The sequence below is a fragment of the Oreochromis aureus genome, linkage group 15 (assembly GCF_013358895.1).
Source record: "Oreochromis aureus strain Israel breed Guangdong linkage group 15, ZZ_aureus, whole genome shotgun sequence".
Lineage (NCBI taxonomy): Eukaryota > Metazoa > Chordata > Actinopteri > Cichliformes > Cichlidae > Oreochromis > Oreochromis aureus.
In genome coordinates, this window is record NC_052956.1 from 442,721 (window position 1) to 454,982 (window position 12,262).

The following is a 12,262-nucleotide window of genomic DNA, read 5'->3' on the forward strand; positions in this document are numbered from 1 at the left end:
TGCAGGTCTATGGGCTGGTACAATGACACCGTTACTACCACTTATGGATGCTTTCGGTTCATTTCAAATCGCTGCACAGTGGCTCAATGTATTTTTTTGCCTTATCCATTTGAATACTAGTAAAGCGTAGATGTTGGGGATGTGACCCTCTCCCAGTGAGGTGACAAACAGCTGACTGAGGTCACTAACCCTCTTAGCTGTGCTGTCGGTGTCTTTTGGCCCATTTTATGGAATGATGTGACCAACAGCATGGCCGTCTGTGCGGTACTGTCCGTCTCAGCATTGGTGAAATCCCATTATTTAATTAGTTTGTAGTTTCACTGTTTAACAACGTTTACACCTTCCTGTCAAAGCCTTTGGCGTTATCAGCTAACGCTCAAACACTGAGGATTTAAACACTATGAGAAAGTCACGGTGACGTGTTTTGTATGCGCTCTTGTGTGTTTGTGTGTTGTTACCTGTGCGATGGCCTCCGTTTTCCTAAGTTTGTCCTCCCAGGTGACCGTCATATCTTGGATGAGTTTCTCCGACTCCTCCAGTCGCTCCTTGAGCTCGGGGGCCTTCATAGACTGAGAGTGACAGCAGCTTCATTAGACTCTGGATGTATGTCACTGGATTATTACCCATAATGCTCACTGATCAGTCACAGGCTGAACAAGGCCAAACCTCCGCTTCGGTGAGCTGCTCCTTCAGCTTCTCCACTTCCTCTCGTAGCTCGCGGATGATCCTTGCATTGGGGTCTTCGTTCACCACGGCGTGGTTGATGATGTTCTTGGCCCGGTCGGCGTAACGAAGAGTGGACAGCGTCTCGTCGTAGTTGTCTGCTGCTGGGCTGATAGTGGCCACCATGGCGGTGCGACTGTTCCCTCCGAGGCTGTCCTGCGGGTACAAGCATTGCCTTAAATTCAGTTATTAACCCCAAACTCTGAGCGTTACAGTAATGTAATTAAGCACGATGACTTATGAGCACACAGTTTGAAATCTGGGATGTTGGGGAAACAACATTTCACACCATTACAATGCTGTCTGGAGCCAAATTACAGACTGATTTGAAAATCCCAAATTAAACACCCAAAGCTGGCAAATGGAGCCTTTTTCCAACTGAGCAGAACTAATGAAACAGCCGAGCCTTGAAACATCATAAAATGAATTCATTTGAGGCAAAAGAAATGCCTCTGATGTGAGTTTGCAGTGCGATCTGAGGCTGCATACTTGAAAACAAAGTTCCTTTCTTGTACCTTGAGCAGCCAGGTGAGCACAGAGTCTCTGTAGGGGACAAACTTGCTCTTGTTCTTCCCTGCTCCATGGTCAGCCAAGGCAGAGATGACTAAACCCAGAGTGCTGAGAGATCTGCAGGGAGGGACAGAGAGGGCGTGTGATGCTAAGATTAGAAGTCCACACATCACCTGAACAATCTCAGCTTCAAAAGACTGAGTTCATCTAATAATGTGAAGCACAGACTCAAAGACCGCTGCTATCAGTTTGTTAGCCAGACGCTTCTGCAAAACATCTTTAATTGTAGAAACTAAAATAAGCTTCCTATTCAGGGGCGTTCACACTGGTGACCCAATATCAGGCTATATCACACACATCCAAACCATTTCAGCACTAAAGATGCTCAGAGACGCAGAGAAACAAGACGTTTCCGGTAACTTCAAACAAACACGGGTGTCTGGATGCTCTAGAGCCGAGATGGGGAACTCCAGGCCTCGAGGCCGGTGTCCTGCAGGTTTTAGATCTCACCCTGGGTCAGCACACCTGAATCCCACCTGATTAGGTCATTACCAGGCCTCTGGAGAACACACACATGCTGAGGAGGTCATTTACCCATTTAAATCAGCCGTGTTGGCTCTAAAACCTGCAGGACAGCGGCCCTCGAGGCCTGGAGGCGGACACCTCGGCTCTAGACTGAAGATAAACCGCAGCAGGCAGTAAAACCAGCTGTGCTGTCAGTATCACAGGTTTATTTTTTGTGCACTCACTTGTTGATGTTGCTGCCTTCTTTCAGCCGCTCCCCTGCAGCTCCAGTCTTCGCTGCCCGCTCACTTCCAGCCAGATCCACCAGACTCAGCTTGCTCACCTTCTCCCCGCTCGTCTGCAGCAAACACACGATGACCCACAGGAACTCATCGAGCTAGAATCTCTCATAGCTTTTGAATGAGAACGACTTAGCAGACAAAAGACAAATAAAATACATCTGGGTATCGCAAATGTTGATGCAAATTATTATTTTATACCTTTTTTATAGATGTAACTGAAAAATAGGACACATGATGTGTTTTGGGGACAGAATGCTAACAGCAAAGTGCCAACAGATACAGACACAGACTGGTTTGAGTGTTTATACTCAAATACTTCATAATAGGTCAGTGTTGGTGGCTTAACAACACAATAAATAAAGAAATAAATTCCTCCTGACGTTTGCATCACTCTTTTTGAATCCAGTCCTGGGACCTGACCGTTGTCAAAGAAAGTGAAATATGAAAACACGAGGGCTGGCTCAAGACTTTTGCACAGTACCATGCCGGTCTGGCTGGTCGACTAACATCTGTTCAATGTGATCAGCTGCTTCTCTCAGTGTTACATGTTTGGACTTTAAATAAGACGAAACGAGTCCCCTTGAGTTCGGACGCGGTGTGCACATGCGAGCGAAGTGTCTCTTTACCCCAGACCGCAGGTCCGTGAGCGTGTGCGTGAGGATGATGTTGAACACGGCGTGCGACCTGCTGCTCTCTTCATTCATGTTTGTGGCCGCCACTGTGCGAGACTTATTTCCCTCTGACATCAGAGACTCGATGTCCTGTTAAACACCAACAAACACACACACGCTGTCTGCAGCCACCGTTATTACTTTCTGCTCCTCGGAAACCCGATACAATAAAAAAGAAAGAAACAGTTGGTTTACCTTGTAGCTGGTCACAGCCAGACGGGAGAGACCGTCCACGTAAGGCCCCAAAACTTTGTGCTCTCTGACTTTCAGTGCTTGTCGGCTTCTGCAGAAATAAGGAGACAGTCACAGCTTTGAGTCCTTCAGCTGCCTGGACTTGTTAAGGGAAGCACTGTGGACCCTGAATGTTGCATGTTATTCTAACATCCCAGCAAAATGACGAGGGAGGGTCTCAGTATCTCACCCCTTCGGGTCGAGCAGGTCTCGGACCTTCTCGTTGTAAATCTCCATGTAGGAGACCTCCACAGTGAAGCTCTCCCCTTCACGGGCCTCCTTCTCAGTCCTGCTGAACAGCGAGCTGCAGAGTCGAGGGATAAGACCGGGCTGCTCTGACGAGCCCATCATGGTGTACGACTTCCCAGAACCTGAAGACAAACAATCCAGACGCCAGTGAGAGACAGAATGAATCACTGGTAATTTAATAATCCTGGATGCAGCTAATGCTTGTATCCATGATTATAAGACTACAAATTTAATTCATTTGGGAAAATTCAGCTGGAATAAATGAAGCTGCCAAACTAGAGACAGGTGAGAGCGCTTCATGTCTGACATGTGAGTGTGAAGGTCTCAAACAGCATCCCATGTTATTCATTTGTAATCACACAGAGGGGACTGCTGAGCCAGGCTTGGTGTTTAACACTGCAGCTGGGCATTCACACTGTTTGACAGGCGAGGCTTATGGGAGCTGTGGGCAGGGAGGGGCTGCTGGGCCCAGCCTGCCCGAACCTGCGTCTGCCCATTAATCACAAGTTAATCTACTTGTTTTTGTTCAGCAGATGGAAAAATGGCAAAGAAAATGCCATCCTGACAATATCAGCCACAGCATAGTTACTTAATGTAATCAGAAGTAAAAAACACCAAATGCTGTTTCTGCTCCAGTTTAACTTCTGCTTAAACAGGCAGAGCTGTGATGGTAAGACGGACTGCGCCATCTCTTTCCTCCGGAGCCAATATGTGCAGCGCAACAACAGATCAGTACCCACGCGTGTGAGCACGAGTCTGCTCAGGAAACACTCGCCATTCAGACAGAAAAAGTGCGAAACAGGTTTCAGAGTATTCACAGGTTACTGCGGTGTGAAGTACAGAAACAACGCACAAAGCTTTGCAGTGACTGCATGACCCAAACTACTGAGAACTAAAATCCAAGTCACAAACAGTCAAATCCTGTTCAGATTAAACTCGCTTCATTCAAATCCAACCGTAGGAGGAGCGGCGATTCTTGTACAAATGGAAACGTGATGCTGCGGTAGGATGTGCAGTTCCTCTTATTTTTACTTATTTTAAAGTTGTTGTTCTGAAATGTTACCCGTCTGCCCGTAAGCAAAGATGCAGGCGTTGTAGCCCATGAAGGCATTGTCCAGCAGACTCTCCCCAAGGCACTGGAACACCACGTCCTGACCTGCACACAAAACTCAGACTGTAACTGCTGAAATCAGCAACGACACAGAAACAAAGCTGGTTTTCTGGAATGTTTCCGCAGCCCTGAATAGACACGACGAGCATTTTTATTCAGACTCCAAACATCTGACGCAGGCTGGTGAATTATTACAAACTTTTAACACGAACGAGATGCCAGAAAGAATAATTTTGCTCTGTTTTCAGACTAAGCCACAACCAGTGTGACGCAGTGTGTAACCCCTTCATCCCAGCCCCCCACAGTCACTTTCTTCAGCTCCATAAATAGTTCAGAATATCAGGAAACACGTTGGTGAACAGACTCACACGAACCACTGTGAAAATGTACCAACCTGCAAACTTGTCTTTCTGAGAGTCGTCCATAGACCAGAAACAGTAGTCGTACGCAAAGACCTGCAGAAAACATGCGACACACATGTCTGTAATGTGCACATGGAACCATAAACGTGTGATTAATAACTCCATCACATCAACATTGGAATTAAAGTTGGATTAAATATTTACCTTGGGCTGATTCCTGGAGACAGAAGAGAAGAAATAATATTGTTATTAATAACTTATTTGTCATAATTCTCTGTAAAATCTTTAACTATGGACGTGCAAAGGACACGATGGTGTCAAAATATTGATCTCACACACAGATGCATGTACACGTGCACACGCACGGTTGCAGGTCAAAGTCAGAGGAGAAAGGAGGTTTCAGGGTCTTTGCTTTTGTAGAAAGGTCTAAATCAGTCATCGGGTCACTAATCATCACTGGCCTCTGAGTCCAGTCACTGCCCGAGACGCCGGCCTCGGATCAGCCTCTGCATTCACAGCACTTTCCTTTCAAAACACTGTCACTGTGTTTACCTCAGCCAGCGCAGCATCACATGCATCAGCCGCCAAACACGTCATCGCGTTGCATCAAGTCCACGTCATATTTCATTACCATACATGACCCGTTCTCCAGTGCAGCCCTACACTCATGCAGCATTTCATCCCACGGCATCATCAGCTGAGCAGATGCTTCCAGCCTGCCCAGCTGTGAAAAAAAACATTCCAGGGTGAAGATGCGCTTCTTAATAAGAAAACTGCAAAATGTTAGTTACCTGCTGTTACTAATTTGCTCATAGTAATAATTTTGTGTTGACATCAGGATGTTTTTTGTGAAGCCATTTTGAGAACTGCTTCAGCTAGCTCATCCAAACCATGTCGGCCAAATATCCGTCGGGAATATGGAATTTCAAAAACGTAGCTGAAGACTGATGTGGAATTCTGAGAGTTTGATGGAAAACATGATGGCACGCGATCTTCTGTCACAGCAGTCCTCTGCATGTCCTCCTTCAGTGTATATTTGAATATTTAGAAAATCGACAGATGTTGTGATGAGAGCTTTGGCTTCATCTACAGAAATAATAAAGCATTTGTTTAAACACTCATTTGGAATAACCCATGAGACATTTCTACTAATCCAAGATAAAACATGAAGGTTTATTTTTCAATGTTATGCTCATTTTAAACCACATCACAGAGGTTCAGGAGACAAAGGCAGGGGGAGTATTACAGCTGAATGCTACTGTTGCCCCCAATCAGTCAGATATTTGCTCCATCGTCTTCATAATGGACCCGTTATTCTCGCATGATCGTAACTCCAGCACGCTTTTCACTCGTTGATTACAAATTTCTCCAAAGTCAATATTCCGTCTTCAGGGTTTATTCCTTATTCAACTTGTCCAGAGCCTCGGGGCTCTCAGCCAATCACGTGCGCCTGATGACATCACACACTGTGACATCACACAGACACAAGGGAAAAAAAAGTGTGAGAAACTGACCCTTTGAACTCACTGTAAAAAACAAACAAAACAAAGAATGAAGTACCAGAACTTTTCCTGTAATTGTACACATTCATCACGTCATTTCATTGGCCCCGCCCACTTAAGATCAAAGTAGCGTGTATGTCCGCCACCATGTCAAATGAGTTGGACATCCAAGGTTTAGGTCAGTGTGAGGCCCGAGCTGCAGGCTCGCAGGGATTACCGCCACATAAACTGACCTCATTCAAACCTTTGGTCATGTTTAATAAACATCCACTGAGTGTGTATGCATGGATATATATGTCATAGAGAAACACAAGAGCCTACTTTAAAAGCTTGTTTTTCCTGCAACCATGTGCTAAAAACACAAAATCAGTTTCTATCTGCTTCCTGTTATTGTCCTACTAGAAACAGGCTGACTACATATTTAAATGGGATTTGTGCTCTAGGCTGATGTCAGTTGAAGAGCTTCCACATTGGCTGTAAGCTTGTGCCGTTTTTCTGACAAAGCAGAAAAGCAGCAGGATTGTGAAGGAAAATTGAGGCTTTCCTGTCTGCAGCCAGTTGGAAGATGGATGTGCAAATCTCCAAGAAGAGGAAGTTCAGTGCAGATGGTATCTTCAAGGCTGAGCTCAATGAGCTCCATGCTGGGGAGCTGCTGAGCACTCTGGGGCAGAGGCGGGTGTGTGGACGGTCAGCTGATCAAAGGCAGAGGTCCCCCGAACAACTGCACCGAAACAGCAAAATCAACCACATCCTGCACGAACAGGATGCGGTGGGCTTTAAGGCAAAGCTCAAGCTACATCAGGACTCCGGCACAGACGTGACGCTGCCCCCATCTGCCAGACACGTGAGCTCAAATACAACAAACTGCTCACTGCACTCAAAACCAAAGCGTGAGTGTCAAACTCCAGGGAGCACATGTGCCCACCACACAGGAGGACGCAAAAGCCAATCATATAACAGCACAATCAAACTAACCCTATACAAACAAAACAACACACAAGTCTGTATGCAATAATCTGGCAGCAACTGCAGCCACACTGAGTCACTAAAAGTAAAGGTTTGTGATCTAAAACCACACACACACACACACACACACACACACACACACACACACACACACACACACACACACACACACACACACACACACACACACACACACACACACCCCAACGTGGGGTTGAACATGGCTGCAAATTCAGTCGTCACCACCCAGATTAAGGAGCTGTAGTGAAACAAGGCCTCCCTGTGAGAGACTTGGCTGATCCATAAAAGAGCAGCCTTTAGTCCCGCTCTCTCCTGGGATGGTGAGGACATTCCTGAGATAACTGGCCCGCAGCTCCAAGGAATCACTGAAGGAGGACGACGGTAGGTCAGCAAGTCTGTGATCAACAAAGTCTGGGTTTATACAACCGGTGATTTACAAATCAAAAAATGGAGACGTCATAGTGAAGACATAAAATTAAATTTTGTCATGAAGTTTGATGTTTTAAAATCCATCCCAGGTGGCATTTTCTTATCAGATCTTATATATTAAATGTCCTCTTAGAGCATACGAGGAAACTCATGAAAATAACTGTTAGTCCTCCCACGGTATTAATGCAGGAACAGGGTTTCATTAATCTGACAGGCCCTGCTGTGCTGCTGCCTCCCAGGGTGCTGTGACATTAACACCCCCTGAAGCAAATCAGCTGAACCATCAGGCAGTGAGCTGAGTAAGCACAAACTTTACAGAAGAGGCCGTCTGCTACTGCTATAACGCTTTACAGCAAACAGGGAAACTGCAGTAGCACAGACACGGATGCCTTCTGCTTTCCACACTTTGGCTAATCAACACGAAATGCACACAAAACAATCGGTTTGTTAGAGATGCTGATAGCAGAACACCTGCAAATGGCTAATATGATCAAATCAGCTGATAACGTCGGTCTGCCACTTTGGGCTTTTTAAACAGGCACTAATATCGCTTTACATCTACACCCTGTTTATTATGAATTCAGATTATGATCCTACTGTATAATGATGGTAGCATGTGTTTAGATGTTCTCTCCTACAGGAGCGGACCAATCATGATCAACCTTTGCATAAACACCCTGTGAGTGCCAACATCTCTGAGTTATACAGATATTTTATACAAATCCCAGAATCGTGTGCATTTGTACATTTGACAGTTCGATTAAGCACCAGACTGAACGTCAGGTCGTGTGTCACAATCCAACGTATTATAGCATCACACTACAATGTCTGCAGTGTTTGTAACGTCCCAGTGAGACAGCAGTGTTAGGACTGCAGACCAGCTTGTGCCACAGAGGCTAAAGAAGCAGTTTAACTCCAGTCGGCAGGAAGGTTTTGGAGAGGTCCGCGAGACTTGAGAAGATTATGTGAAATGCTAAAGCTATTGTATAGACCAAATTTACTGACTGGATAAATTAGGTCAAGCCTTCCATTAGGAAGAATAACATTTACTTCTATAGTAACAATATTGTTGATTCTTGTTAGTTTGTTAATGTAAAATCTAACTAACATGAGGTAAAGATGAGTTTACCACCTCCACCGTTCCCGTCTGACCTCTGTGCTGGTCTGGGACCATTTGTGCCTGTGCCGCACTGAGCCTGTAAAACATGTTCATACCGAGCCCCAAATGGGGAAACACAGCGCCGCTGAAGCGTGTCAGGACAGAAGAAACACACAGATACATACGCATGAAAAAATGCAAAGAATCACAGCGAAATATGAGACTCGAACCTCCTTACAAAGGCAGTGATTCATTTAGTCCATGTTTGCAGGGGACTGATTGCCCTAAGGCATAGTTACATGCTGAACAGGGGAACCTGAACAAGAGCCAGGACCTCCAGGGAACATCTCCCTGCACCGCTATCACTCAGTATCTGGCTCACTGCAACACGAGGAGAGGAGGGTCAGACTGTAAACTCAACCATCAAAACAAATACAGTTTAGTGTGTGAACAGCAACGCATTGCACCGGTGTGACTTCTGACATCATAAACACGACTGGAGTTACAGAAAACTCCGACACCATTTCCCTCTGCTTCTTCCTGCTCCTTCAAATGTGTGTCAAACTACCTGAGCAGGGCTGAGCCGGGACACACACGCCCTTTGTAAAGAGTAACGATGCAGAAGGAACAGACAGAGGAGGGAGATTTCCACGGAGCATGGGTGGAGTTTTAGATTTGAGCCCTATTCCAAACGACCGGGCACCAACCTGAAAAGCTGGTTAGATTCTCTCTAAACTCACCTGACGGTAATTAAATGAGTGAATCTGTGATACTGTCAGTCCTGTTGTTGTATACATATTACAACACACTCACAGCCGGGAATCTCACTGAACTGTCTGCACTTGTCCAATGCAAATAGCTACTCATAAAAAGGGAGAGATGGTCATTAAAATGGTGCAAAGATGAGGAGATGAGTGTTGTTCTGTAGTCAGAGGGCCTGATGAGGAGCTGTCACGGTTTTACCCTGATAGCATGAACGGTATGATTTCCGGCTGACCCAGGATATCTTTGCTTGTGGCTCCAAAAAAGTTGCAGCTACTGCAATGGCTTTGTGAGCCCACAGAGAGGTCACACAGAGGGGGGTCAGTGTAAGAAATGTAGGTGGCTGTATCAGTGAGGGCATCTGAATGTGATTTTGGTCATCACATTGACATATTACAACTTCTGCTTCTACAAACCAACAGCAAAGAAGTTCCAGCTTTGAATCATAGCCAAAGATTCAGTAGCTATCATCAGTCTACAGAAAAACCAGAGTTTATTAGATCCATGCTGCAAATTTCAATTTAAGACGCTCTGAATCACACCTATGGTCAAGCTCCAAGTCCTGCTCCAGCCACCAATACAGGTCCACGTCTGAAACACAGCTAAACAAGTTGTGGCGTGCTGCTTAACTAAAGTTTACTTTGTCAAGTGTGATGTCATCAGATTGATGATCCCCAGCAGCGTGACTCAAGCCGACACGTCTGCTCAACAATGTTTCCTGATAAAGAGATGAAGCTAAACAACTTGTGTGGCTAACCAGGGAGGCTCCACTGTGGACAGGATCAAAGCAGGATTACATGTTGTTGTGGTGAAAGTGGAACAAAGGAGAAAAAGTAAACCTCACAGCATCTGAAATTTAAACAGGTTGGCTTCAAACTCACGACTACTTTCTTGCATGTAACAGCTTACCGGGGGTCTGCTGTGTTCATACTAGTGACGGCTGGATGCAGAACTGTCTGATTCCCATCCATCTCCACCACACATTTGGTTTTCAGGTCTTTTTCTGGATAGTGGAGAAAGGCAAGATGTGAAATGTCCAAAAACAAGCTGCACAGTCTTCATAATGCACTGTTTAAAAGCAGCAGTTCATATACTGGGTGTCATAACTTTCCCTAAAAGTTACTGAGTCACTCTGCAGAGTAACAGGTGGCATGCATGCGCGTGGATGCGTGTGTGTGTGTCCATAAGCTCCAAACAGGCCAACAAAGGGAGGGAGGAAAGAGGTTTTATTGAGGGTGATTCATCCAGTCCTGCACAAACACTACGACCAGTTTAACTCCCTGTGCAGACATTAAGGAAAACCAGGGTCACACCTTCTCTTCCTCATTCCTACCTGCACTGGAAGGATTTTAAGGCGGAGACAGAGCAGCAACTTCCTGTCAGAGTAGGTGTTAGGGCATATGAGTCACAAGGTTGTATTTTATCTTTTAAAATGCTTTATTATCAGCTTTCATTTGAGGACTCTTAATCAGAAAGTGATAGCTAGACTTAAAAGTTCAAAAGTTGCTGCTGCAGTTAGCTGACACTCCAGTCCAGCTCAGCTGTTGTCAGAAGTATTTAGGCCAGTGACAGTGCACAAAACAAGTCTCTGCGATCTCGACATGCCTCCGGGCACTTATGTGGGAGGATATTTGAATTCAAAGCTTAAATTTAAAGACATAAGAAGTGCGTGTATACTTCAGAGCTTGAGGAGAAAACCTAACCCTGCACTGAGCCTTACTGTTTACCAAAAGTTGAACGAGAGCAAACACGGACTCAGATATGGGTGAAGTGCAGGGCTGATACTTCCCTTTGAAGGTGGACGGTTGCCTTTAAAAGGCTTCATTGAAACCAGCGAGTTAGCCATGAACGCCGTTTGTACTCACCTCTCCTGTTCATTGGCCGCACACGAACAGCCACCTTTACATTGGAGTCACTGAGACTGTTGTCATCCATGGTGGCACCTGACCTGCGTCACATGAATTAAAAAAACAAAAAAAAACAAAAAAAAAAACAAACACACACCCGTGAAATGACTTGGCGTGTACTTAATATCACACATTGTGAGATACCACTTATTTATCCGAGTGACACCTGAACACAGCGATTAAACTGCGTTCATTTTCTAAATCACTTTAACTCCAGTCAGTGACTGGTGAAGTCTTCCGTAAGAAGATAACAAGGTAAATAAAAGAAAAGAAATAAACCCTCCATAGTTCAGAGTAACAAACTAACCGTGTGCGCAGTGGTTTGCCCGTCCGACTCCCTCCTCTCCTCTCAGGCACCTTCAAGTAGTGACACACAGCAGCTAGCCGGACACGCTAATGAGGGCTGCATGACAGCAGCACACAGGGTTAAATACTTTCACATTTACCGCCGATAAAAGTAACCGGCACTTGTACACAGCACCGTGGAAAGCCCCTGTAAGGTCTAAGAAACACTTACGACAGTCCAGGGTTCACTCCCACAGCTCCTCCACCTGTTGCATTTCCTGAAGACTTCCCGCAGGAATCAGTCAAGCCATGTCAGCTCGCAGCTAAAGGGATTTGCTGCGAGACTTAAGTCAGAGAGCTTCCAAGTCCGTCAGCTGCTCCGCGCTCACGCGGACCACCGCTATGAGACGGAATTGAGCGCCGCTCTGTGGACGCACCTGTCGTAGAGTCTGCGCGCCTCCTTCCAGCTGCGCTTATTCAGCACATGTTGGGATGTTTTCGCGAAACAGTCCCACTCGGTATTAAATAAGGCAAACTTGCCGTTGTTTTACTCACGAACACATTTACACGTCAATAAATGACAGGTTAAAAACTGCGAAAGTGTGTTTACGTTATTTTGCGACAGCCG

The 12,262-nt window shown here is 45.6% G+C and overlaps 1 protein-coding gene across 6 annotated transcripts in view; it reads right to left on the bottom strand.

Annotated features, from left to right (window-relative positions):
• The window catches only part of LOC116315762 (kinesin-like protein KIF13B), a 32,857-nt gene extending 20,849 nt beyond the window's left edge, over nt 1-12,008 (bottom strand). For 5 of the 6 annotated variants that reach the window (XR_005608429.1, XM_031734160.2, XM_039599239.1 and 2 more), the window contains exons 1-14: nt 11,867-12,008; nt 11,657-11,752; nt 11,308-11,390; nt 10,352-10,445; nt 4,868-4,880; nt 4,696-4,756; nt 4,254-4,346; nt 3,132-3,312; nt 2,906-2,993; nt 2,666-2,800; nt 1,983-2,095; nt 1,239-1,350; nt 667-879; nt 459-569 (exon numbers count right to left, since the gene is read on the bottom strand). Coding sequence is in view for 5 of the 6 variants with exons in the window: in XM_031734160.2 (XP_031590020.1) it covers nt 459-569; nt 667-879; nt 1,239-1,350; nt 1,983-2,095; nt 2,666-2,800; nt 2,906-2,993; nt 3,132-3,312; nt 4,254-4,346; nt 4,696-4,756; nt 4,868-4,880; nt 10,352-10,445; nt 11,308-11,377 (1,284 nt within the window). In the remaining variant the exon portion in view is untranslated. The remainder of the gene's footprint in view (nt 1-458; nt 570-666; nt 880-1,238; nt 1,351-1,982; nt 2,096-2,665; nt 2,801-2,905; nt 2,994-3,131; nt 3,313-4,253; nt 4,347-4,695; nt 4,757-4,867; nt 4,881-10,351; nt 10,446-11,307; nt 11,391-11,656; nt 11,753-11,866) is intronic. The other variant, XM_039599237.1, reaches the window with a different exon arrangement.
• Between the last annotated feature and the right edge of the window lie 254 nt (nt 12,009-12,262).